At 41.4% G+C, this 22,894-nt stretch overlaps 1 protein-coding gene across 14 annotated transcripts in view; it reads left to right on the top strand.

Moving 5' to 3' along the window:
* DAB1 (DAB adaptor protein 1) overlaps positions 1 to 22,894 on the top strand; it is a 754,595-nt gene that overhangs the window by 611,987 nt on the left and 119,714 nt on the right. For all 14 annotated transcript variants that reach the window (XR_015748591.1, XM_087960346.1, XM_087960344.1 and 11 more), the window contains one exon: positions 14,029 to 14,168. Coding sequence is in view for 13 of the 14 variants with exons in the window: in XM_087960346.1 (XP_087816472.1) it covers positions 14,029 to 14,168 (140 nt within the window). In the remaining variant the exon portion in view is untranslated. The remainder of the gene's footprint in view (positions 1 to 14,028; positions 14,169 to 22,894) is intronic.

Raw genomic sequence — 22,894 nt, 5'->3', positions numbered from 1 at the left:
CCTTGTCCACACCAATCCTTGTCACTCAAAAAGAAAAAAAAAGGGGGGGGGACCCTTGGAGAGAATGTGTGGAGGCTCAGAATCTGAATTTATTGTGATAACTTTATCTTACGGTACCTTGGTACCCAAATTTGGCAGACTTCCCTAATGTTCATTAAACATTTCCTAGACTATGCATTAGTACTCAGATATTAATTCACTGGTTTGTATAAAATAATTTGCTAGGCCAGGCCAGCTTCTTCAAATCACAAAATGCTGCAGAGTGAGAAACTGACTGTGAAGTGAAAGAATGATAAAACTAAACACCTTATCAAATTCAAAGATCTTTCTACCTGTCAACAAATGTTGTGATTAGAAGAATCAAGAACAATGAAGAATCACTCTGTTTTTAGCAATTCATTGAATTAATTATTTTTTAAACTTTTAATCAGTTTCCCATTGTATCATTTCACATAAATTATAAAACCAACCAACTTCCTTCCTTCCTTCCTTCCTTCCTTCCTTCCTTCCTTCCTTCCTTCCTTCCTTCCTTCCTTCCTTCCTTCCTTCCTTCCTTCCTTCCTTCCCGATGTTAGAGAAAAATACAGTAAAATCAGAGTTTCCTGCTCCGTCCAATCTGATTATTGCAAATTGTCTCACAGTATTCCAGTAAAAAGTATTATGAGTGCTAAATTTAATCAGAGTTGTGCATTGGGGTTGTTTATTAATCCATGTGTTAATTTAATTTTCATTACCTAGGCTTCAATCCTGTGCGCATATACCTAAAAAAAAAAAAAAAAAAAACCAAGGAAGTAAGTAACACTTACTTCTTAAGAAATTTATGTAGAATTTCCCCCTATAAGTGTAATTTCCATGCTATATTAAATGAGTAAATTAACATTTTTGCTTAAACAACATGGCCAAAGGAAAAAAACGGGTTGCCACGGTTTAGTCTACCAATTTAAAAAATTGACATAATATTCAAGGATGGAGTTCTTTTCTTTTGTTTTACAGTAGTTGCTTGTAGGGATTAAGCAGCCATGTGTGATTCAGTAGAAAGCTACATCACTTCTTGTCTCAGAGGAGAGATGTTTCCATATGACACATAAATGTATTAAAGCAGTGATCCCCAACCTTTTTTATGCCGCGGCCCGGTACCGGCATCAGCTGGGCTCCGCGGCCCGGTACCGGCATCAACTGGGCGCCGCCATCTTTTTTTGACGAAAAAGTGCTTCCGTGACCTCACCGGAAGCACTTTTTCATCAAAAAGATGCGGCGCTCAGCGCTCGGTGAGCTTTTTCGGGTAGAAATGGCTTTCTACCCGAAAAGCTCACCGAGCGCTGCGCGCCATCTTTTTGATGAAAAAGTGCTTCCGGTGAGCTTTCTACCCGAAAAGCTCACCAGAAGCACTTTTTTATCAAAAAAAGATGGCGGCGCCCAGCAACCAGCGGCCCGGTAAGACTTGTTCCGCGGACCGGTACCGGTCCGCGGACCGGCGGTTGGGGACCCCTGTATTAAAGGACAAAAGTACTTATCTACATGATTTATTAATGGCAGTGTTTCATATGTAAATGTTTATATGTTTTATATGTATAGTTGCACATTTTAGCAAAACGTAGTCACTGAACTGGTAGTAACACTGATTGAATCCCACCCTTGCTGTACTCTCTTACATCAAAGTGTGCACTGACAGTGTAACAATGGACAAGTGCATCAGAGTCTATGGGAATTGTAAACCCTGGATGACTGCTGAGGTACGGACACTTCTGAGAGCCCAGGATTCTGCCTTTAAGGCAGGGGACAGGGATATATAGAGAGAGGCCACGGCAAACCATAGAAGAGGCATTAAGATGGCAAAACAACAATAAAAATATAAGGTGGAGAATGACCTAGCAGATAACAACCTGAATCAAGTGTGGCAGGGATTGAAGCACCTAACTAACTATAACTGCAACCCGAGGAACACGGTCAATGCTGATGCCTTGTTGGTAGAGGAGTTGAACATCTTCTTCACCCACCACAAGGTAAAAAGACCAGATCCCGTAGCCTCTGCCTGCCAGCCTTCTGATTCCCAGCCACTCACCCTATACAAACATCAAGTGAGAGCTGCACTGAAGGCTGTGAATCCCAGTAAAGCTGCAGGTCCAGATGGGGTGCTGGGGATAGTGGTAAAGACTGATGCCAATCAATTAGCAGGGATTCTGACAAAGATCTTTTAACATCTTCCTGCAAACAGCCTGTGTTCTATCATGCTTGAAAACAGCCACTGTTGTCCCAGTCCCCAAGAAAACAGCAATTAACTGTCTAAATGACTACAGACCTATTGCGTTAACATCAGTAGTGATGAAATGCTTCGAAAGACTGATTATCCAACACCCTAGGACATGCCTCCCACCAGACTTTGACAAACATCAGTTTGCCTACAGGGGGAACAGGTCGACAGATGATGCCATAGCTACTGCCTTACATTCTGTAGCGAGCCATCTGGAGAAACCAAGAAACTAGGTCAGGATCTTTTCATTGACTACAGCTCGGCCTTCAGTACTATCCTGCCGAGCATCCTTATCAAAAAGCTGACTGACTTGGATTTTTCCTCTTCCATCTGCGACTGGATCAAAGACTTTCTGAGGAACCGACCACAAACAGTGAGGACTGGGTCTGTCACATCCACCTGCCTGAAGCTTAGCATTGGCTCCCCACAAGGCTGTGTGTTCAGTCCCTACCTGTACTCACTGTACACACATGATTGTGTATCGTCTGACCCATCCACTGTGATCATTAAGTTTGCAGATGATACTACCATATTGGGTCTCATTACAGGTGGTGACGAAACAGTGTACAGGGGGGAGGTTCAAGAATTATCTTCATGTTGCCTAGAAAACAACCTGCACCTAAACATCAGCAAGACAAAGGAGATGATGTTAGACTTCCGGAAGAAGGGAGAGGAACCCATCCCACATTACACCGCAGGGGCTGTGTGGAGAGAGTTTCCTCCTTTAAATTCCTGAGAGTCTACCTCAGTGAAGATCTCACCTGGAAAATTAACACAACCCAGGTGGCCAGAAAGGCCCAACAGAGACTCAATTTCCTTAGGATCTTGCAAAAGAATAAAGTGGAACAATGACTGATGACCTCCTTTTACCGGTCCACAATAGAAAGCATCCTCACATATTGCATTACTGGCTTGACAGTCGTGGATAGAAAGACATTACAGAGGGTGATGAGCACAGCACAAAACATTGTTGACTGTTCCCTGATACCACTATATGACATCACTAGGGCTCGCTGCCTTAGAAGAGTGAGGAAAATTTTCAGGGACGACTCACATCCCAGTCAGCACTTCTTTACTCTCCTACCATTGGGTAGGAGATATAGAAGCATAGCCAGCCGCACCAACAGGCTGAAGAACAGTTTCTACCCGTGGGCTATCAGTCTTCCAAACGGAAAATAACTTCATGTCAACATAGTATGACAGACTTGTAGGACTGGCGTGTTGTGCAACAAGGTCACATAGTGTAATAAGATTGGGACTGGGTTAGGGACTTCTGTCCTCACTGTGAGTTGTGTTAAGGGGGAGTGCACGAAGGGAGGCTCAGCCAATCTCATTGTACACATGCACTCTGATAATGATGATGATGATGATGATGATGATGATGATGATGATGATGATGATGATGATGATGTCTTCAACATGAAGTTTGGTGAATACTATGTTTCACCAAATTCTGATAGTTTAATTCTGATAGTTTCATTAATAGCTGTATCATCAGAAACAGGACTTCTGAATTCCACAACAATTAACTTGATTTAGATATAAATTTAATTCTGTACTTTTACAGCGCAAATAGATAATCACTTGGGATCTAAAATATGTTTTGCTTTTTCAAAAACATTCAAGAAATTTGCCATCAATAAAGAAATGTAGTATTTAGAATGTACTAGGCAGAATCAATATGGAAAGTATGTATTATTTTAAGTGCTAAATATAGGGGAAAGATAAAAAGGCGTTATACTTCAATCAGTATTACAGGAGAAATATTGTATTAGAAAGAAAAGATAAATAGATAATTGAAAAACGGACAAAAATGCAAGTATAGTGATTTAAATTGAGATGAAATAAATAAAATAGAATTAAGAGAGTGAATAGAGGCGAGAAAATATATAGAAAATATAGAATGTTAAATAAGATATGAAATAATATATAAGGTGAGCATGAATTTGATTTATGTCTGTATAAAAAGATGTGACCCAGGGCTAAGCCGCTTTCCAAAAAGAAGTTTTTATGTATTTATGTTTTGTGTTTTGTTTGTCTATGTTTGAAAATTTTAGAAGAAGGTTGGAAGAGAACAATGGAATTGTAAACAAGACAGATGGAAGTACATAATGAATAAAAAGATATAGAAATCAAGATAAAAGAAATATAATTGAATAGAAGGAAAGGGAGAAATAGAGAGAAGTTGGGAAAAGATATGAAGTTGAATATATAAGATAAATATGTATATCAAATTGTGTTTGTATGGAAACGTGATAATCTGGAACTATGCAGTTTTTATACAAGATGTTTTATGTTCTTATATTTTATGTTTTGTATGTTTGTGTATTGTTTTCTAAAAATTAATAAAATTTGTTTTTAAAAAAAGAAGGTAATAGTTGGGTTTTACAAAATGAGTAAAATCTGAGTTTGAATACAGGCTTCAAATTTTGTTTGAGGAATCTAGTACAAACTTGTAGCAAACATACTTGAACTTTTTAGAATTTCCTGTCTCACGTACAATGTCATATTATGTTTGTTACGAACTAAGCAAACGCGTTAGTTTAAAATCCTAAATAGTTTTGCTTCCATGGCAGGCTCGTAATCCTGCACTTCTGATTGGCCCGCGGATCGTGATTGGTCGTTTCTGGCTGATCTGATTGGCTGATAGCGGGTTGCCGCTGATTGGATGCTCCCAGCACGGCAAACTCAAATCATTGGTTGTTATGACAGCAGCCAGCCCTATAAAAGGAGCTGCTGTTGCCCAAGTATTTTGCTCTGTTCTGAAGTCACTAATAAAGAGTTGGAGTCACTATTCGATGCCTTGTCTCCGTTCCTTGCGCCCATGCTCCAGACTTAACACTGGCGACGAAGGTGGGATGCGGAGACGATAGAGCTGACTGAACACTCACCGAACGCTAACAGAGCACGTGGCTGAGAGCGCACCAAGAAGCGGCAGAATGACCAGCAGCGCTATACCACCCGCTCCATTCGACCCGGCTAACGAAGACTGGGACTCGTATATAGACAGGTTCCAAATGTTCCTGGAGACCAACAATCTGAAAGATGCTATGCCTGGCAAGAAACGAGCTGTGTTCCTGACCCATTGTGGGCCCGCCGTTTTTAAGATGGCGAAAGCACTTGCGACACCGGCAGAAGTCAAGACAATGGACTGGGACAACCTCGCCCCAATCCTCCGGGCCCATTATGCACCGGAAGTGCCAATACTCATCAGGAGACACGAGTTTTACCAGAGGGACCAACAGGAAAGCGAAAGTGTTGGAGACTTCATCGCTGACCTCAGGAACCTGGGGGGACTCTGTGGCTTCGCAAATCTCGAGGAAGCCATGAGAGATCGAGTTGTTCTGGGCCTAAAAGACCCCACGACCCAGAGCAAGATTATGGCGAAGGGAGACATTGCCCTCGCAGATGTCATCGCCGATGCTACTGCAGCAGAAGCAACCAGGAAGTCAGCCACTCGAATGCGCTGAGCGAACGCACCACACTGCCAACTCGCCAGTGACACTACGCCTTTCTCCGAGAGGCACACAATGACCACCCACCATGAGGACCTCGAATCCTCATCAGAAAGCAAGGAAGAGGAGGTCAACAGACTCAGGTCAGAACGCGACCAGCAAGACCAGCGAAATCGCAAACCTCCGTGCCAATGTGCTGGATGCAGGGGAAATCACCCGCGATCAGACTGCAAATTCCTAGACGCACTCTGCCATTCCTGTGGAGAGAGGGGCCACATCGCAAAGGTCTGCAGAAGCAAGCGAGGGTCCAGCCCAACCAGAAGTGAAAATAATTTCCGGCAGACAACAGGCACCCCACCAGTAAATCGGGACCGCCTAAGCAATCAATGGAACCACCACTACAGAAATCGAGCACCTGCCACTTCGTCCAGACGAGAAGAGGCTCATCAGACCATCACCATCAGCCACGCTTCATCCCTTAATGCAAGGAAAATCTGAGTGAAGGTCGCCATTGAGAATCGACCATGTGTTATGGAGGTCGACTCTGGATCGTCCCTATCCATGGTCTCCTGGAAAACCCTCAAACAGCTGATCCCTGACATCCATCACCAGGACCTCAGCACTCAAAAAATCATATTGAAAGACTACCAAGGAAACAGAATTCCAGTTGCCGGTTCCAGCCACGTCCGAGTATCCTTCAAAGACCACACCGCAACCCTACCTCTGACCGTCGTCGATCGAGATCGGCCCAGCCTGCTAGGTTTGCAGTGGTTCGCGCCATTAGGAATTGAACTGGCTGGCATCAACCAGACCGGAAGTGATGACTGGGAAGCGGCCCTCGTCCAGGAATTCCAGGACGTGTTCACCGAGAAGCTAGGCAAGTACAAGGGATCCCCCATATCATTTAACCTCAGCCCCGAGGTTGCGCCCATTCGCCTTAAGCCTCGTCGAGTGCCCTTTGCACTCAAGCCAAAGATTGATGAACAACTGGACAAATTAATAGCCCAGGGCGTGTTGGAACCGATTGACCACGCCCGATGGGAGACCCCAATCGTAACCCCCATAAAACCTGATGGATCTTTGAGAATTTGTGGGGATTACCGGGCCACCCTAAATCACATGCTCCAGCAGAGTGCTTACCCTGTACCTGTGGTCCAACACCTTCTTCATTCCCTGGGAGGTGGAAAAATATTCGCAAAATTGGACCTAGCTCAGGCATACCAGCAGTTGCCCGTAGATGCACAGACTGCAGACGCCCAAAATATAGTCACGCACAGAGGGGCATTCAAGTGTAATAGACTTCAATTCGGAATGAGTGTAGCACCTGGCATTTTCCAAAGTTTGATGGAAAGATTGCTACAAGGCATAAAAGGGGTCGTGCCCTACTTCAATGATGTCTTGATAGCTGCCCCCACTAGAAGCCTATTAGAAAAACGACTCAGAATGGTTCTCCAAAAATTTAAAGACGCTGGCCTGAAGGTCAAAAAGGACAAGTGCCAACTATGTACGGAGAGGGTTGAATTCCTGGGGTACCTTCTTGACAAACAGGGAATTCTCCCTACTGAGAAAAAACTGACTGCAATAAAAAACGCCCCAAGACCTAGAAATAAAACAGACCTCCAAGCCTTCCTGGGACTCATTAATTTTTATAACATCTTCTTGCCTCAGAAGGCGACTGTTGCTGAACCCCTGCATAGGCTCCTAGACAAGAAGGCTTCCTGGGTCTGGGGACATCGGGAAGAGCGAGCTTTTCAGCAAGTAAAAGACCTTCTAACTTCAGATGCTGTATTGATACAATATAACGAGACTTTACCCTTAACTGTCACCTGCGATGCCTCACCGTTTGGGGTAGGAGCCATCCTGAGCCACGTCCTGCCAAACGGTACTGAGGCACCTATTGCGTTTTTTTCAAGAACTTTATCTAAAACTGAGAGAAACTATAGCCAATTTGATAAAGAGGCTCTCGCTATTGTGGCTGCGATCAAACGATTCCATGAGTATGTATATGGAAGACCCTTTTCCATAATTACCGATCACAAACCATTACTTGGCATTTTAGCGGGAGACAAACCAACGCCCCACATCTTATCGCCAAGAATGACACGTTGGTCAGAGTTTTTAGCTGCATACGATTACCAACTGCTACACCGCCCGGGGAAAGCCATTCCCCACGCTGACGCCTTGAGTCGCTCGCCGCTACCCGAAGTCATAGACGACCCAGCTCCAACCCTAGCCACGCTACAAATCGAAACCCTTCCTTCACCACCACTGACTGCACAAGACATCGCCTCGGAAACAAGGAAGGATCCTTGTTTGGCACGAGTCCTCAGCTGGGTGGAAAGAGGTTGGCCTGACAATGAACCCAACAACACCTTCAAACCATTCAAAAACCGACAGACAGAGCTTTTCTCACAAAGAGGATGCATCTTGTGGGGAGACAGAGTCGTCATTCCGGAGCGGCTACAGCATAAAGTTCTGAAACTATTGCACGACGGACATCCTGGCATCGTGCGAATGAAGGCACTAGCGAGGAGCTACGCTTGGTGGCCAGGTATAGATAAGCAAATAGAAACCTGGGTGGCCACTTGCACCAAGTGTCAGGAAACTCGCTCAGCTCCACCAAAAGCCCCGCCAACTGAATGGGAAACACCCCGGGGTCCCTGGTCCCATATCCACATCGATTTTGCGGGACCTACCAAGGGGCATACATTTCTCATAACTGTGGATGCCTATCCCAATTGGCTAGAGGTCCACAAAATGAAGAGCACCACCACAGAAGCAGTCGTTAAAAAACTAAATAGACTATTCGCTACGCACGGGTTGCCAGATGTCCTGGTTTCAGATAATGGACCCCAATTCACTGCTCTTGCATTTGAACAGTACCTAGCAGACCGGGGGATACGCCACGCCTTAACATCGCCAGCTCACCCTGCGGCCAATGGCAGGGCTGAGCGAATGGTCCAATTCATAAAGAAAACTTTACACAAGATGGAGCAAGGGGACATCGATGATAAGGTGACCAGGATGCTCCTCCTCCAACATATCACCCCAAACAGCACCACAAACAAAACCCCAGCCGAACTCCTGATGGGCCAGAAACTTCGCTCACATCTTGACCGCCTACACCCTGCCTACACGCCGGAAAAGCCCCTGGGGTCCAGCAGCAGGTATCGCACGTTCAAGGTAGGCGATCCAGTTTTTGCAAAAAACTTCTCTGGTGACCCATTGTGGGTCCCCGCTACCATAACTCAACTTACGGGGCCCCGTTCCTACCGTTTACAAACTGCTGACGGGAAAATGTGGAAGCGCCACATCGACCAACTTCGCTCCAGACTGGCACCTACTCCCGTCACAAGCCCTGAACCTCAAACCTGGGGGGGAAGGGAAATCGAGGGGGCCGGAAAAGAGCTAGCATACAACCCAGTACTCGAAACCCAGAAATCAGCAAAACCAACCCTGGGATATTCACCTTCCGAAGGAGAGCTGGACCAGATGATCGCCTCGCCACAAAGCAGCACTGCGACAGCAGCAAATCCAGGGAATCTGGATGACAGCCTTGACGGAAGCAGGGATGACAACCCTGAGTCGCCCAGCGAAGAGGTTGGACCAGCCTTGCCGCTGAGCTCAGCGAACAGCCCATCGGAACCAGAGTCAGGGCAAGGACTGGTGGAGCAACGCAGATCAGGTAGACAGGTGAAACGACCTGCTTACTTGCGAGAATACATCACCCCACCCCTCAGACGGAACCTAGGGGGGAGGGGTGTTACGAACTAAGCAAACGCGTTAGTTTAAAATCCTAAATAGTTTTGCTTCCACGGCAGGCTCGTAATCCTGCACTTCTGATTGGCCCGTGAACAGCGGATCGTGATTGGTCGTTTCTGGCTGATCTGATTGGCTGATAGCGGGTCGCCGCTGATTGGACGCTCCCAGCGTGGCAAACTCAAATCATTGGTTGTTGTGACAGCAGCCAGCTCTATAAAAGGAGCTGCTGTTGCCCAAGTATTTTGCTCTGTTCTGAAGTCACTAATAAAGAGTTGGAGTCACTATTCGATGCCTCGTCTCCATTCCTTGCGCCCACGCTCCAGACTTAACAATGTTATATTCACAATAATGTGAAATCATAGCTGCCAGTTCTTTAGCTACTATTGACCTTCATACACACTGAGTTCTTTGCAAGAACTATGCATACAGAATACAGAATAACAGAGATGGAAGGGACGTTGGAAATTTTCTAGTCAACTCTGAACAAGCAGGAGATCCTATACCATTTTGGATAAATGCATTGGTGTAGTATATTTGTGGCTCTATGCAGTGTGACATTTTGTAATTGACAGGTGTCAATACATATATTTTCTAAATGCCACACAACATTTTTGGTATGGCACCCAGTGTGCTGAAAACCACTGGGACCATCATGACTGGTTTATGCCATAGTATTTTAATTTCATTTTGCAGTTCATGATACTTTGTGATTTTCTCCAATATTTTGTCTTCTATTATCTCCTGGTATTGCCTTATCACCTACATTTCCAATCATCATGAGCTCAGTGTTGTTCTTAGATCATTTCTGATCAGCTGCTGATCAGCTGCATATATCGTAAAAAGATGTAGACAAATGTGTTTCCATTTATATTCTAAAATTTAAGCCAATTTAGTTTCATTTCTCCTTTTCGCCAAGTAAGGAGGTTGCAACTGGAAAAGACTTGCACATTTTTGGACTCTGGTTATTTATCAATGGATTTAATCGTGTTATATTTGTTTCCCTTTTTAAAATCTGCAGTTGGCATATATAGTTCTTCCTTCTTCCAATTTTCCTCTCAGCAACTTTGTAAGGATATTTGGTAGAGAGAGAATGACTGGTCCCAATTCAACTTGTGAGTTGCTGTGTCTGAAAGTATTCTTTGTCTTTCTAGATTTAGTCCAACATTTTAATCACTTCTGTAAAATGGGATTATATTTTATTCTCTCTCCAAAATAGTCTTGTTCCACTAACAAATGAGGAGCAGTTACTGTGAAACTGAAGAAGCATATAAAATTATATATTTGGAGAATAGCATATACTGTATAATGGCATTGGAAAACTGGAAATTGTTAAAACAAGGATTTACCAATTAAGTTTTATTTATTATCACATAAACAAATTGAAACATGAATGGTTACAGATAAACTACATGTATAATAGCCTTATGGTTAAGTAAAGCATTGTTGTGCATCCAGATGTGATTTTTTTCTCCTCAGAGTATAGGGTTGCTAATGTTCCTTTATTGTTCTTATCTCTCGCTAGTAACATCTGCCTCAGCATTTGCCTCCCGCATAATTTAAACATTACTTACAGTTTCTGACTAGTAGTCAATGTGCCATTAGTCTTTTAGATGATATTGTTCAGGAGCAGGTGGGCACAATCATTTGATAAATTCAGGGGTAAACCCAGTCCTTTCAAGGACCAAGATAGGTGATAACTTGTTGGTGGTGTTTAATTGCTTTTAAATTTGTAAACAACTACCCATATTTTAAGCTACCATATTCTTTCCCACAATGAAAATAGAAAGAAATTGATGATGTACCCACATATAGCTAAAGAAAGAAAAAACATGAGGATTAGAAAGGAAATATTGAAACTTTAAAAGAGAATCTAATACTTATGGATTTCAAAACTGTGGAAAACTATTACAATTGCTAGCTGAGTGTGGATTCAGAATACAATATACTCTCCTTAGTGAGTAGATTCTTGCATTTTGAGGAGAGATTAATGTTCATTAAAGTTAAGCTTCGATATATTAGATAGCTTTAGATATATCCATGCAACGATATGTGAACTAAAGATTTTTAAAAATTAATGTATATTAAAATATATAATGATCACATCTTCTCTGTGAAATATTGATAGCTTAAATATGTCTTTATCTTCTGCATTCCATTTTAGCTCATTTAACAAATAGATAAATGTTCAAACTCCTCATATTCAGTCACTTCAGAAAGTACAGCTGGGGCTCATCCTTGTGGTAAAATCTACAGTTGCTCAATTGTGAGGACCCTCATTTTTCGACTGTAACAAGTGACAACATTGGTATACCTGGGTTATCATTAATGCACCAGGGCTCATTTGGCTAAATTCTGCTCACATAGGTGTTTATTCTTATTTTTAAATAACTAAATGAGTAAATACATACATTTTTTCCAAGTTTAATCTGTTGTTCAAATTTTGATAAACTGGAAATAACACAATAAGCATATAAGGACACACAAGCTCTAAATGAGATTTATTGTAAAAAAGTGAAAAAAAATGAAAGGCTTTTTATTTTTATTTTATTTATTTATTATTTAGATTCCTTGCCTTTATTATTTTTACAAATAAGGCAAGACAGAAAACATACTCAACACACCTTCTTATTTTCCCCACAACAGCCCTGTGAGGTGAGTTGAACTGAAACAGAGTTACTGGTCTAAAGTCACCCAATTGGTTTTCATGGCTAAGGTGGGACTAGAATTAGCCTTGTGTCTTAACCACTAGTGTTAGGGATAACATTGGTTACCTAACTTAGTTTGGGTAAAATAATATATATAAACTATATTAGTGAGTTTAAGTGTATGTATCACTTTAAACTGTAAACCAAGTATTTTGGGTGCGGTTGTAAAATCACCATAAGAGGGAGCAAGAGAGCTCACTGTTTGCCTGGCTTTTACTGGATTGCTGACAATGATGGATTGATGGTGATAACTGCGTGTTTGCTGAGAGAAGAAAAGGGGTTTGATTTTTCTTCATATCTCTGACTGCAAAAGAGATATATCACTGGACTGATTGATTGTAAGTTTAACGACCTCTTTTTCTACACTGGACTTTGCAAACTGAATAACCCCCGGACTGACTGAACTTAGTGTATGACATATGGACTGTTTTGACTATGCTATAACTCTTGCTGGAATAAAAACTATTTAACTTGCACAGTGTATCTGTCTTACTGAGTGTAAGCTACTACAACGTTTTGTCTCACATATCTGCCTGCCTGCTAGACTGCCGTTGCACGTTCTGCTAGGGTGTATATCCCTAACAACTAGACCAAACTAACTTTCTAATTCCACCAACTGAAATGTAACTCCTATCTAGAGAGAAATCAAGTTTAAATTCCTGTGCCCTTTTTTCCCCCCTACTTGCATGGCATAACAGTTTTGGAATCAGTCTCAATGTAGAGGTCAATTTCTACATTTCTATTGTTTAGGTATTCACTCAAAACATGGTACTCTCACATGGCTACATAAATAATTTGAAGTGTATTTCTTCCCCACCCCATATCCAACAAATTTTGTTGAGAAGAAACAAAAAAGTTGTGTAAAAATATAAACATCTAGAGAGCTCAGCTTCTGTTGACTATGTATTTGTTAATGTCTATGCAGGGTTGTTATTGTTGATAATAGCAAGTAAGTGGTGTGTCACTGCCTTCTGGAATGTTTTAGACTTCCACAGCCTTATCTATTACCCTGTGTTTGTAGTTTTCTTCCAATTCAAAGATTAACAAGGTTCTTCATTACTTTTCCAAAACAGAAAAGGATACTATAATAGTAAAACAAGAAATTATATTCATATGCAAGCTTCATCAGATCTGATATAAATATGAAAAGGACTTTATACAGACATATTCATTCAGTTGCTGCTTTAAAATCCTGCATGTATAGGACCCAACTAAAGAGCAGTTAAGACATAGTCTGTGTCTTGAACACAAAATATTTTAGCATGTCAATGAAGAAGTCTGGCTGAAAACCAAGAAATAGCAGTATGTGATTTGAATAACAATATTGGTAATTTTAAGTGCCACAAAGATCTAACAATGTCAAATCACAGATTTTAATTCTCATGTAAACTGTTATTATCAAACAAGGGTTATATATAATAATTTAGTCTACAAGAGAAAAATACTTTGCTTGATTTGATAAACTTATGACTAGTTTGTTTTAGATGTGACTTTCGGCCAGTAAGTAATACAATTCTGGCATCATTAACACTTCTTATATAATAAAAAGAGGAAAGATGCATCCTTTGATATTATGTCTTTTTCCATATGTATTAATTCAGAAACTAGTAATTAGTTTAAAAGTGCAAGTGGCCTTTATGGTTTTATTGAGAAATATGACACCTTATTAATTTTTTTACTACTTTCCTCCTTCCATTTTGTGGCCAAAACAAGACCGAGCTGAAGAATAACAGATGGAAGTGAACCTTGTGGATGCAATATACCTGTATAATAAATTTAAACTTGATTATAAGTATATAACTTTTGATATTTTTATATAGCTGTGCAGGTTACAAGCTTATATCTCTCTTTTCAGGTCAGGATCGCAGTGAAGCAACTTTAATAAAGAGGTTTAAAGGCGACGGTGTACGATACAAAGCAAAACTCATTGGGATAGACGAAGTCTCTGCAGCACGAGGTGATAAGTTATGTCAAGATTCCATGATGAAATTAAAGGTGCTGTGAAAATACTTAAAATACTTATTTTCAATACTAATTATAATGTTTACATAAGATTATGTATGTAATTGCTTGTGTGCATGCATGTTCATGTATGTATAATTCTAATTTATATGAGTTAACTTTGAAGCAACCTAAACATTCAAATAAGGATGTAAATCTTTTTGGACAAGATCTTGAAGAGAATAATAGAATTTTTAACTTTTTGAGGTGGAACAGTTTCTTTACAATCCAACTTCAAATCTTGAAACAGCATTGGAATGGTTTGTATGTATAGTGAATTATCTCTTTTTGGACATAGATAGGAGAAGTTCCACCCTTTGGATTTGATATTTGATTGGCAGGTTTGATACCATCAAAAACGGGACCTTGCTTTACAGCTAAAATTCTACAATTTAGCTGTAGGAATTAAGTTACGTGATATAATTTAGACATTTCTCCTTGATTCTATGCAATTTGTGTTTTGGAGTGTACAATCTTTTGTATTAGCCCATCATGTATTTTATAGTCTCTCTCTGAAGCTGTAGGTGACATCCTTCTCAGTCAGGTAACATCATACAGCTATCATACTCTTATCTTGATATAAGCACAAATGGAATGATGATCCTAAATGGAAATAGATTCCTGAGCAGATAATTCTTAATCTCAAAATGATGTGTGTACACTTATTATAGCTATTTCTTTCTGTGATGCTGATTAATGTTAATAATAAACAGAAGTTTAGCCCGATTAAGATTTTGCAATCTCCCCAAAGAACTTGAAGTGCTCTTTAACCTATTTCTGTCTCTTGAAATTCAGACCCATGTAGCTAGGAATGTCATCTAATATCTTCCCCAGTTCATTGCCTATAATCATTCCTTATAGAAAATAGTACACTATGCTCCCAATATGAATAATATACAGGTAATCCTCATTAACAATTATTTGTTTAGCAATCCTTTGAAGTTTTGAGGGTGCCAAGCATTGTAATTACAGCCACTCCTCAAAAGTTATGACTGTGGCAGCACCCCCATGGTCCCATGATCAAAATTCAGGTGTGAGGCCTTCTTAACAGATAACAGAGTTGGAAGGGACCTTGTAGATCATCTAGTCCAACCCCTGCCCAAGCAGGAGACTTATCATTTCTGACAAATGGGAGTCCAATCTCTTCTTGAAAATCTAAAGTGATGGCGCTTCCACAACTTCTGAGGGCAAACTGTTCCATTGGTTGATTGTTCTCACATCACAAAGTTTCTCCTTATTTCCAGGTTAAATCTGTCCTTGTTCAGTTTCCATCCATTATTTCTTGTCTGGCCTTCGGGTGCTTTAGAAAATAGTTTGACCCCTTCCTCTCTGTGGCAGCCCCTCAAATATTGGAAGACTGCTATCATGTCTCCCCTGGTCCTTCTCTTCACTAGATTAGCCATGCCCAGTTCCTGTAACCGTTCTTCATATGTTTTAGTCTCCAGTCCCCTAATCATCCTGGTTGCTCTTCTCTGTGCTTTTTCTAGAGTCTCAACATCCCTTTTCTAGTGTGGTGACCAAAATTGGATGCAGTACTCTAGGTGTGGTCTTACTAAGGCTTTATAGAGTGGTATTAGTACCTTACTTGATCTCGATTGTATCCCTCTGTTAATGCAATTTAGGATTGCATTAGCTTTTTTGGCAGCAGCTGCACATTGCTGGCTCATATTTAGCTGTTGTCCACTAAGACTCCAAGATCCTTCTCACAGTTATTGCTATTGAGCCTGGTTTCACCCAGTCTATATGTGTACTTTTGGTTTTTCTTGCCTAAGTGTAGGACTTTACTTTTCTCATTTTGTTAGATATGGCCCAGTGTTCTAGTCTGTCAAGATCCATCTGGATCTTGAGCCTACCTTCTTGGGTGTTAGCTACTCCTGCCGGCTTAGTATCATCTGCAGATCTGGTGAGTTCTCCTTCTATTCCCTCACAAAGGACTAGCAACTGCTTCAGATGGACACACTTTGTCAACAGAAGCACTAGTCACTTAGGGCCAGTGGGGTGGTACAATAAGTGGCGGGTGACAGAGAACAGAAATGGGTGTAAATAGATGGGAATTGAAGCAGAGACAAGGAAAGCACGGCAGTAGAATTGTGAGATCATTGACTAACAATACAACCTGCAACCTCCCTGCCATTGCTATGTGGTCATGAAATGTTTTGTCTAATGACCATTTCACTTGACAGTATAAATTCTAGTCCCAGTTAAGATCATTCAGTGATGACTACCTCTATTGTATTGTGTGTAGATGGTGTCACTGGAGTATTATTAAATATGATAGCATTCTTATGGCTTGGTTTTGTAGCACGTGTGTGAAAGCTGCATCTTTGTCTGAAAAGTAGAGGAATGCTATTATTATTCTTGTATACAAACAGAAAAGTAGCAGGAGTTAAATGCCCAAGCTACAAGATTTGGCAGAAATCTGATTAGAAGGAGAGGTGAGGAGGCAATGAATAAATATGGGAAGTGCCATGTAGCTTTATCCTAGTCAGTATATAGACCAGCTTATTGTTCTTTCAGCACATCATTGAGAAATGCATAAATCTGGGTCAAAATGTTATTATGAATTTGTTGATTTACAGAATTAATATGATAAGGTCAGTGGTTTTGAATTGTGGAATGATGTGTGCAAATGCAGAATTATTTATTGTTCAGTAAATATAATAACAGCAGCAAATGGTGGAAATGAAGTTTGAGCATTGACAGAATGCTTAGTAAAAACTTCAACATCAAGCAAGAAGTATGATAAGAAAATGTGATATTTGTATTATTTAACATATTTATGGGAAAATATATGAGGAATGTTTGTGGTGATGCTGTGGTTTGGAATATGAATGTTTATATTCCTGACCAAGAATAAGGTTAAGCAATGATAGATACATTGTATATTGCAATGAAAGCATGGATTTGAAAAAAAAAATATGTATTTACTTAATCTGTTTACATGGCTTTCATCTTGCAGACACAATTCTGGAGGGCTATAACATTTAAAAATTATTTGGAAGAAAAATAACAAAAGCAAATACAAATAATATACTCTGGCAATTAAGAACACCAGAAACCAACCTACCTAGCCTCATCTAATTTCCCAACTCCTATGATAAGGAAAATAGTCAGGTCTTCATAGCTTTCTGAAAGGCTCCAAGCTAATCTAATGTTGGGTGATGTCACATTCCAGAAGGCAAGCACTATGACAGAAAATTCCTGGGTCATGCAAAATAGACACTCTTTAATTCGTGATATCCAGAACATGCCCTTCCTGCCAAATCTAACAGGATGAGTGGAGACAATGGGAGAAAGGCTTCCCCCCAAAACATATTACACCAAAAAACACATTGGGACCCAATGTAGATGCAACATGGGCATATCTAGAAGCAATCATATTCTTCTCTCATCACATCCTGGACCAGTTGCAGCTTCAATTATAAGATGTTCTTCAATTATACCCAAGCAAAGTCTCATGGAAGGTATTCGTCTAGAACAGGGGTGTCAAACTCAATTTTATTGAGGGCCAGATCAGCATTTTGGTTGTCATCTGTGTGGATGGGGGGCGTGGCCAGGGGAATGGGCATGGCCAGAGTGGTCATGACTGACTGGGCATGGCCAGGGAGCATGGCCCGCTTGATGTAGGATGTGTGGGAGTTGCCTGTGGGTTGGGGTGGAATTGGGAAGGGAATCCAGGGCTCTCTGATGGGTGGGATGGTGGATGGGCTCATCTTGCAGGATGAGGTGTGAGGTGAGGCAGGGAATGGGGCAGCTACAGCCCAAAACCCATCGCTTGCCGCCCTTTGTGCGGGTGTGTGGGGAATAGTTTCTAGCTGTAGATGCAGCCTACCAGCCCCTCAGCTGGCATACACTGTTGCTCCAGAGCTCACTGCCAACACCAGGTTGGCTGTCCAGGCAGCAAGCGGAGGACGTGGGAAGGAATGTGATGTGGACCGTTGGACACGCTTAATTTGTCCCACTGTTTTGGCTTGTAGTTGGAGAGCAGGTCGCCACTGATCATCTTCTCCTCAGGCTCCTTCAGGTCTTGCCCTTGGCCTGTGCATGGATTGTGTTCCCCTCATGCACCTGACTGCAGCGGTGTGTGTGCAAGAGGGGTGTTCCACCAGCAGTCCCTGCAGGAAGCAGGAGAGGGCGTGGCATTTCCCCATCTGCTACCAGACCCAACAAATGCTCCCGACCAGGCTTCCCTGAAGCATGGCATGGGGCGGGGTAGGAAGTGGTGCCCGTCCCAAAGTTGAGGAAGAGGGACTTTGAGCCCCAGGTACTGGTTCGGCTAGTGCCCTGCCAATTTGCCTGCTCGCACGGAGGGAAGCCCTACTATCCCCAAGTTGTGTCTTCTGGGAATGCCATCCGAGCCGGGAATTTGGCTGCAATCCTCAGATCAGAATGGAGATGCAGTGGGGGGGGGGGGTGCACAACAGAAGGCTGCTTTCAGTCCAGGGAAGGGACCACATCCTCAGGATCTCCATCTGAAGGAGCTGTGTCAGTTGGGCAGAGCCCCAAAAGCACTCTGGGGCTGCTGCTCACAGCCCCAATGAAGAAGATGCATCAACAGGGGTCTCTACTCCTGGCAGTTCCTGAGTGGCAACTCCGCCACCACTCAGCAGAGAATACACTTAGAATACTGCATCCAGGTTTTGTCACTGGAAAGCTATTTGTCGAGAATGGTATAGAGTCTCCTGTTTGAGCAGTGAGGTTAGACTAGAAGACCTCCAAGGTCCCTTCCAACTCCATTATTCTGTAGTTCTGTAGGCCTTACACCAGCATTTGGTGTCACTTTTTAGCCAACTGGATTGATTTGAGAAGCTCTCAGGCTTGAATTAGAAGTCAACAGTTCCTTCCATTGTTGCTTCTGAAGCAATCAGCGTTTATGGCATGCTGCTGATCATTCAGGAAGCAATAAACAGGCATCAATGTTAGTAGCTATTGAAGCCTGATTCCCCAATACTTTTTTCAAAAGCATTCAAATTGGCTGCTATTACCGCAACAGCTGGCTGCGAATTCCCTAGTTTCAATGTGTTGTGTGAGAAAGTATTTTTTTTATGTGAAATGACCTTGACTTGAAACCCTGTAAGAGCAGGACAACTCCCTTATCTCTGCTTTATTTTTATATGCCTCCATATAAATGTGAATAAAAATGTCATAAATCATATGAATATACTAGCCAATTAAAGAGTTTACTTTAAATGTAAGGCTGAGATTAATAATTGGAAAGCACATACACCATAGTCTGACAACATTGCTTACCTCAGTACATAAAATGAAATGTTGATGGGTTCAAATAAATTATACCAGATTTGGACCCTGTAACTTTCATATTCATATTACAAAGAATTATAGCAAGGAAAAATTACTCCAATAATCTGTTTCCATGGTACCAATATAATAAGAAATACCCATGCAAAGACTTGAAGTATTGAATCTAATTTGAGAAACATAAATAATGGGAACCTAATTAGAAGGAAAATATGCTAACAGTCCAGTATATAACCTTAGATTTTAAAGTAGAAACCTACAGTTGTCTAGCCCTTTTCAAGCCTGTTCTTATTCCTGCCTATTCTACTCCTGTCACATTTCAAGACTATTTACTTTTCTACTTCAATTTTGCTATCCACCTAGATTTGTCTACTTTCCATAATTACTTTCTATTTATCATTCTTTCCTATAGCTATTCTTCTATAAGCTTGTTCAGTTTGTGACAATTTGCCAAGCATTATAAGCTACAAACATTTCATTAAGAATTATTGCCCTCAACAAATTGTCAGGGTCACGACCTGCATGGTAAACTAGACAACCAGTATCCCATTGCATTATCATTTCAAGAGATATTCCCTTACTTAAACAGAGAAACAGAATGACCAAAGGGGACCAAAAAGGTGGTGGGAGCTAGAGCAACCTTTGACTTCCTGCTGGCTTCCCCACTGAGTTTCCTTTTGGGAATCTGACAGTGAGATGACAAATCTTTCCTTCCTCCCTTGTGGGAAGCTGGCAATGGGAATTAAAAAAATTTCCTCTCTCTTCCCTTTGTTGCTTCCTTCCATCAAGATCTTCTGTGGCACTATCTTCTGACCACAGCAGCAGGTAGTAGCATTGAAACAGCCACAATGTCATTCTATCAGGAATTGTGGGTCCAAGATTTTGGACACATTTTTTTATGTTATCCCATTTGAGGTACCTTGGTTCAAATATTGTTGTCCTATGATGCACTATCTTAACCAGTTAAAGTAATGACAACAAAAGTTGTAGTAATATATAGATTGCAGAATGAATTGCTATAAAGGTTGATTCAATCCATCTATGTTACATTTGGGAACTTCATGAGAAAAGAATACTGTATAAAGGGATTCCTATTACATTCAAGTGTTTCGTAGGCATAATCTGTCTGGTCACTGGCATGTCTTTTTTCCAGAATTGATTCCAGCTTTTTCTGTACTCCTTTCTTCTTCTCTGCCTTCTAATCCTAATTAATCATTACACCACTGTCCTTGATTTGACTTCTGGTTGTGCATCATAACTCATTACATATTTATGGTGGTTTGACATTGAAATGAGACACAGGGAACTGTCTCTGAGAAAAATGCCAACCCTGAGAGAACTCAGGTAGCAGTATTTATTGAGAAAACACACAAGCAAAATATACAGTATGCATATTCAGAAAACAATGACCTCAACAGGAGATTACTTCACCAGCATGAGAACACACAATCTTGGAAAGTCCCAGATGTTACCTTGCTAGGGTGAGATCATTCAGCCACGGAAAGTCTCATGGGAAAGTTTGGAAAGTCCCATGAGAAAGCACAACTGTGTATCTTGTACCTTGAACTTTCACCCATTTTCCTATTCCTTCTAAACTGGCAGAATCAAAACAGAATGAGGCACTCTGAGCAAAGATACTCCTACCCCCACCAAGAATGCCCACATCTTCCTAGACTTACTGCTAGTTATACAAAGGCCTTACAGAAAATGATAAAATGATCAATAGGTTATATTACCACATTCCCTCCTTTTTTATTTATTCAAAGATAGGGGGTGTTTTAGTGGCATAGTACACAGTTCCCTCATGACCTGATCCTTCACGCCGGAAGACTGAGGTACACATTTGTAATAGATTAGGAATACATTGAATAAAACAACATAATAAGATACATATAGCAATAATAATAACAACCCCTTGCAATAAGGAGCGAAACCATGATCCATCAGGAAGCCAGGACCACAGACTGTCCCAGAATGATGCATTAAACCCATCGGCTCCAGATTGATGCTGAGCAATACGATCTTCCATGTCCTGAACAGTCTTTGTAATGTTTGGCTCATAATTATGTATAAAAACACAACAATGTGAATGAATTAAAGCACAAACTCCTCCTTGAGCAGCTAACATAATATCTAAAGCATATCGATTTTGCAAAGTAACTGTACGAATTTCAGACATTTCTACATTAATCATCTTAATATTCTTTATAGTATCATTAAACATAGCAACAGTAAAATTATTTAAAATATGAATATCCCTATAGTTCATAGCAATTCCCAAAGGCGGGATAAGACCTCGAGAAATTTGTGTCCACAGATTACCTCCCATGGTTAGACCCGAATCCAATTCCCGGCGATTTCGGATCCGAACCTCAGGAGGTAATGTATCTAACTTATAGATAACCGGAATGACAAACCCCAAAGTACATGTCCCTGACCAATTTGCAGGGATTTGTTGATATGCCCACAGTCCACATAAAAACCAAAACCCTTCCAGCTGTACATAACCTTGTTGACTTGCCGCTTGCATCAGCTGTTTCATGTCTAGATATTGATACTGGCCAAATGCGTCAGACTCATTTTTCCCATTTACCCAAATTATGTTGTTCTCTGAACCATTTGTCCACTTAATAGTGTAATTGCAGACACTATGATTCCCCAAGAATTGTGAGTTTGTAATGTTTTGGAAACATAAATGTGCTGGAGACTGCAGTGCAGTCTTCACCTTGACTGTGAAGTTCATGGCATATGAAATGTTATGCTTTCCGGTCTGCAAAGTAGACCGATTAAATGGAACTCCATGTAGAGTCAGTCCTTCTCCCACTCTCCCAGGAAGGTGCATACACAACCAACAATTGGTGATGTTCAAGTTTTTGGCAGTTGTGCGCAAATCTTTAATGTAATTATTATCGGTCCACAAATCATCGCCCAAATCTCCGGCACGCTGAACATGCTGTCGCTGCTCTCTCCGCACCCGAGCAGCCCAGGACAGATTAGGCAGAATCAACAGGATCAGGAACCACAGATGCGCCATCCTGCTCCTCCGAAACTTCCTTCACAGGTGCCTGCGAATGATCAGGCCGAACACACCGACCAGGAACCCAACGAATTTGACCAAGATGTTCAACTGCTGCATAACCACGTCCCCATGTTATCAGCTCAGCAGGAACCCATGCCGGATCCGGAAGGAACCGCACCAACACCCGAGGTCTCACCGCATCTGTAGAAGGAGAAGAAAAATGCCTGCTGGCCGCGCTAGGGGGGTTACCAGACAAATTTAAAAAAATTTAAAGTATACAAAGCTAGATTTAATTGATCTTGAATCGCGGAAGCCCCAGGAGCTTCCCTCCTTTTTTATTTAATTTAGTCAACATGGTCTTGAGCGTGGCATTATGGACGTTCTACAATAGCCTGCCCAGTAGAATTGTATGGAATGCCAAATTTATGTTCCACAGACCATT

The sequence above is a fragment of the Notechis scutatus genome, chromosome 3, assembly GCF_049901735.1.
Source record: "Notechis scutatus isolate UNSWTSFEM ecotype Mainland chromosome 3, rNotScu1.2, whole genome shotgun sequence".
In the NCBI taxonomy this organism is placed as follows: Eukaryota; Metazoa; Chordata; class Lepidosauria; order Squamata; family Elapidae; genus Notechis; species Notechis scutatus.
Note: the sequence above shows the minus strand (reverse complement) of the source record. Positions and strands in the feature narration are given on the sequence as shown.